This window comes from Buceros rhinoceros, unplaced genomic scaffold, assembly GCF_000710305.1.
Source record: "Buceros rhinoceros silvestris isolate BGI_N320 unplaced genomic scaffold, ASM71030v1 scaffold22126, whole genome shotgun sequence".
NCBI lineage: Eukaryota > Metazoa > Chordata > Aves > Bucerotiformes > Bucerotidae > Buceros > Buceros rhinoceros.
This window is the reverse complement of record NW_010418373.1, coordinates 983-1,227: the sequence shown is the minus strand read 5'-3', so window position 1 is coordinate 1,227 and position 245 is coordinate 983. Positions and strand designations below refer to the sequence as shown.

The 245-nt window shown below is 66.1% G+C and overlaps 1 protein-coding gene across 1 annotated transcript in view; it reads left to right on the top strand.

Annotated features, from left to right (window-relative positions):
- Window positions 1-66: 66 nt before the first annotated feature.
- The window catches only part of ISYNA1 (inositol-3-phosphate synthase 1), a gene marked incomplete at both ends in the record, with an annotated part of 1,158 nt that continues 979 nt past the window's right edge, over window positions 67-245 (top strand). The window contains 1 exon segment of the mRNA XM_010138522.1: window positions 67-216. Within this exon segment, the coding sequence (XP_010136824.1) occupies window positions 67-216 (150 nt within the window).

Here is a 245-nt window from a genome sequence, read left to right as displayed (position 1 = left end):
AGGGGGGACGCAGGTGACGCTGGGTGACGCCTCTTTGCTGATGTGCGCCCGTCGGTGGTGTCCCAGGTGGAGCAGATCCGCAGGGACATCCGGGACTTCAGGGAGAGCAGCGAGGTGGACAAAGTCATTGTCCTCTGGACGGCCAACACAGAGCGCTTCTGCGACGTGGTGCCGGGGCTCAATGACACCGCCGACAACCTGCTGCGGGCCATCGAGGTCAGGGCAGACAGGGGAGGGGACCGGGG